The 4669-nt window shown below is 35.4% G+C and overlaps 1 protein-coding gene across 1 annotated transcript; it reads left to right on the plus strand.

The window, feature by feature from the left end:
• The first annotated feature begins 3622 nt into the window (after positions 1-3622).
• On the plus strand, positions 3623-4317 carry LOC149536618 (protein LURP-one-related 5-like). The gene is made up of 2 exons (XM_089805598.1): positions 3623-3871; positions 3964-4317. Exons 1-2 carry the CDS (start codon positions 3623-3625, stop codon positions 4315-4317), a joined length of 603 nt encoding a protein of 200 aa, XP_089661724.1.
• Positions 4318-4669: the final 352 nt, after the last annotated feature.

Below are 4669 nucleotides of genomic sequence, written 5' to 3' on the forward strand. Positions count from 1 at the left end.
ACATTAACAAATAAAGTAAACATTCATAAACCAAAAACTAAATTCACATATATGCTTAGACAAAGAAAGCAAACAAGAAGTGCAAACCTCACAAGAGAAAACACTCCATGCTTTCTGGATTCTGTAGATGTGTCCTTTTGCTATGGATGTATGCTCAAGATGCTCAAAAGCTGCTTCAATGGAGATGGGTAATGGAAAATTGGTAGCTTTGTGAGCTCTCAATTTGGAATTATAAGGGTAAGATTGATGGCTTTGGTTCTCAAAATAGCATGGTAACTTTAGCTCAAAGATTGTTGATGAAATGGCTTGGGATGGGATTCAATTTATAGGCTAAGGGGTAGAGGGATGGAGGGCTTAGATGCAAGGATGGATGAAGGCTTAAGGAGGGCTAAGATGCACTCAAAGGGGAGCACATGGATTGTGCTTGTTTAGCACCAATGGGAAGGTGACACTTGTCACAAGGAGGATGAGTGTGAGAGGGTAGGGTAAAGGGTTGGTTAAAGGCATGATGAGTGGGGTTGAGTATGTAAGAGAGATGTAAGAGGAATGAGTGTGGAAGAGGGAAGAGTGTGGAAGATGGGTGTAAGAGTCATGAGTGGGCTTGTAAGAGTCTTTTATGTTTTGTAAGAGCACTCATGACTTAGTGGTTGGGCTTTTTGAGGGGAGACTTTGGTTTGGATTAGGAAAGTCTTAAACTTGTTTAAGGAATGTGACAACATTAGGGGGTGGATTAGGCTTGGGTTGAGGATTAGATTAGGGATGTTAGAGATGTGCAAGTGGATGGCATTAATGAGGGTGGGTGAGTTAGTGGCTAAGCTTGGTTAGTATGGGTGGATGGGGTGGATTAGGCTAAATGGAGGATTAGAGATAGGTTAGGGGTTTTTGAATTTGAGGATTTCATTTATCAAATAGATTTATTTAATAAATGAGGATTTTTGGAATTAGATAGCAGAAAAGGATTTAATTGATAAATAATAGATTATTTGATTTATCAATTAGGACTATAGATGATTAATTAAATTAATCAACTAGGGATGGCAAAGGATTAATTAAATAAGAATTTAATTAATGATGCCTTTAGAGATGGCTAAATTAGATTACCAAAGTAATGTAATCAAATTTAGGTGTCTACACATGAAAGATGTCTAGAAAAGTATTCTTTTTGGGGGGTCCTTTTGAGTTCTTTTGAGTTAGGTCCCAAAAGTAAAGTAGACATACCTAATTGAATTAGGCCTCTTCACTAGGTCTTAAAGGAAAATTTTGTGCATAATCAATTCTAATCAATAAATTTTGTTCAAAGTGGTTGAGTTAAAACTAGAATGTTATAGGCTAGCTTCTCCATCCATTTACTTGGAAGCTATTGCATGAATTTTCATGGTTTGTAAGGGAAGTAAGCCTATTGCAATGAGTTGTTGTTAAGGAGATCAATTAGTGGGAAGAGATGGCAAGTCTATAGTTGTGATGGATGATTGATATTGAAATCTTGGAGTCTATCACTAGGCCATTATAAATCCTTAGTCAATCTATTGATTTTGAGGATGTTAGAGTTGGTTGGTTGATTGATTCATTTAAACCCTACACTTTAGTTGTGGGTTATGCATACCAATCTCTCCCTGTCAATCCTTATAAAGACTACATGAGCTAAAAAAGGAGTGAGTTTCAAGAAAGGATTCTATTAGATCCACACTAGAGAATTGATCAACAACTATAATCCCTTCTTAGGCTTGAAACGGAGCAATTTGTAAAGCCACAATTTGAAAATACATTTTGATCCCAAAGTTAAACCAATCAATATATTATGAACATGGCTAGAATTCCTCCAAAATGGACCCTTTTCAAACTAGAAGAAAAATAACATTGAGAGTACTTAAAAAAATATTTACCTTCACTAGAGAAGACATCAAACTAGAGACCTCACATAGAGTATCTAGTAGGGGTTGATACATGTACACAAAAATCTTCAAGCTATGTATGCAAAATGAATTAAGTGGATCGTAGGTATTACATGAGGCATCATAATCCTGGGGAGAATCCAACAAGACTTTCTCTTTGGCTATGGATTACTTGGATCACTCTTCTTGTGACATCAACATAGAAACCCATCATTAACCCATGACCAACTATAGAGTAAAAAATATATAATTCAAGAGTTAGAGTTTCAATATTCCAATGATTAGTATAGGAACTAAATATATATCTTAATTTTAAAAATAACTGAAATGTTAGGCCAAGAATAACAAAGCCATGAAATGAAACAAAGATGAAATCAAAAGAGTTAGTATTGCCCATGATATCATCTAATCATTCTAATGGGACCCTTTTGAGGCAAGCCCATGTAGGAATAGCTTGAGCCAAGTGTTCTTGAGGAGAGAACAACAAATACCATTTTTAAAGAAAAAGATATTCCTTATCATAAATCCATGGACTAGAAGAAAGGTTGAGGATGCAATATATGCACAAAGATAATGAGAAGTAGAAGATTAGTTTTGGAGAGCCAAAATATCACATAATGTTTTGATAGCCCGCTTAGAAGCTTCTCATTTCCTTACCACAATTATAGTAGACATCTTCCTATAAATCTTTCAAACAAGGAGCTCTTTATTCTAGTGCTAGACCTATTTAGGAAGGGTCCTTAACTTTTTAATATGTTCCAGAGTTGAAATATTTAGTAAAGACATCCCTAGAAGAGACAATGTTGTCTTTATTGGAAGGATCCTTCAAAAGCTGAGAAGGAGTCTTCACAGTGAATATTTTCAAAGGAGAGGATCTACATACCTTGTCACTTAGAGTAACATCCTTCCCATGCAAAATACTTAGTAGCTTTAAGATATGGAGTATAGGGTCAATAGGGAAACTTCCACCAAAGATTGAGAAGAGAATCGCATATTGGATCTTTGAAAAAAAAATACACAACCATCGACATGCCAATCCCTAATACATAACGGTAGTTCATAGACAAAGTTGAAATACTGTACAATGTGCTATCTCCTTTGTAGAAAAAGATTTATGCCCACTGCCAATTATAAAGTTAAATTCAGAATCCTTTATTCATTATTTTCTTCATTTTATTAATAAATTAAATATCATTTCTTTCAACTTTTTATATAAACATTATACTCACTTCTATATTCTAAAAAGATATGATACTGGTTGTTAAAATAAATAAATAAATGAAAACTGGTTTTCTTAAACGATGGTTGACCAACAATGGCGTGTTTTTAAAATATTGCAAAATGAACAACCCTTAAGATTGTTTAGAATCAAATAATATCTCCCTTAGGAGTGGGCCTCACATGCGAGATTACTCATTCAATTTAAAAAGTAACATGTGCTGCGTTCCCCTTCCAGAGACCCCACATTCTAATTCTCGTCATTGGCTACCCATGAATTTATAACTAAAATAATTGCTAAAAACTAATTCCTTCCTCATCTACAGAGGATCCCAATAATGCAGAAGGTATAGCTCAATTTCTAAAAGGAATCATTCATAACACACGCTTACTGCATGTCTTTAATAGCGTCTATAAACCACCGTCGGTGCAAACCTCCGAATAAATGTCTACATCTTTTTTTCCGTATGGTGTCTGATAAAGAACAGTGGGGTATCTGATCAGTTTCAAGAATGCCTCAAGTCCATCCTCAATCTTCCCTCTCATCTCCCCATGTTTCTATTGATCAAAGATTTTGTTCAAGCTCCTCTACCCACTTCACAGTTTGGAAGAAATCACTCTTATTTAATGGCAAAGGATTTACTGTTTTTGATTCAATGGGACATCTGGTTTTCAGAGTGGATAACTATGCATCCAATGTGAAAAACGAAGTATATCTCATGGATGCTGCAGGGCAACTTCTTCTTGCATTGCGGCGCAAGGTATTCTTCTTCTTTAACTTATATCCAAACGACATGATTATTTGCCCTAATTTTTCTTGCATATTGTCTGATATCTGGTCTGGATCTAGCAGAAATGGAGTGTTAGGAAGAGATGGGAAGCATTCAGAGAAGAATATATGGTAGATTCTAAGAGGCCAACATTTTGCCTTACAAAGTCTCTTGGCTTTTCAAATAAAACCACCGCCACCGTGTTTGTAGATGGAAGTAATCAATTTGAATATTGTGTTTACCAGGTGGAAGGCTCGTTTTGCAAGACATCTTTCACAATATTGAATAACACAAGGGATATCATCGCACAGATCAAACGAAAGGAAGCCAATTGTGACATAATGCTGGGGAATGATGTTTTTAGCCTGATTGTCGCAGCCGGAGTGGATCAAACATTTGTAATGGGGTTGCTTATCATGTTTAATCAGATAAGCTGAGAGAAGATTCACCTTATTCACTCTATTAGAAGTGCCTGTGAAAACATGTGGCAATTGGATTGGAGGACAATAACATCTGTAAGCAATGTAAACTAAAAACACGATGGCCCAGACAATGGTACTAGTTTAACTTCGCTTCATTTGAAAATGCCAAACAGTGTCGGAAAAGTTATAATTATCTATACTAATAAACCGGTTTCCATTATTAGTATCAAGGTCACAGTAATAAGGTTGTTAGGGTTTAGTTTTTCGAATATAGTTGAAACTTGGTTCAAGAAAATTTTGATTATTCATACTAATAAAATGAGTTCTATATTTTGCGCTCCATAATTTGTATGAAGAGAGACGAACA

Source organism: Cupressus sempervirens, chromosome 10 (assembly GCF_028749045.1).
Source record: "Cupressus sempervirens isolate cs-2001-9-10 chromosome 10, ASM2874904v1, whole genome shotgun sequence".
Classification (NCBI taxonomy): domain Eukaryota; kingdom Viridiplantae; phylum Streptophyta; class Pinopsida; order Cupressales; family Cupressaceae; genus Cupressus; species Cupressus sempervirens.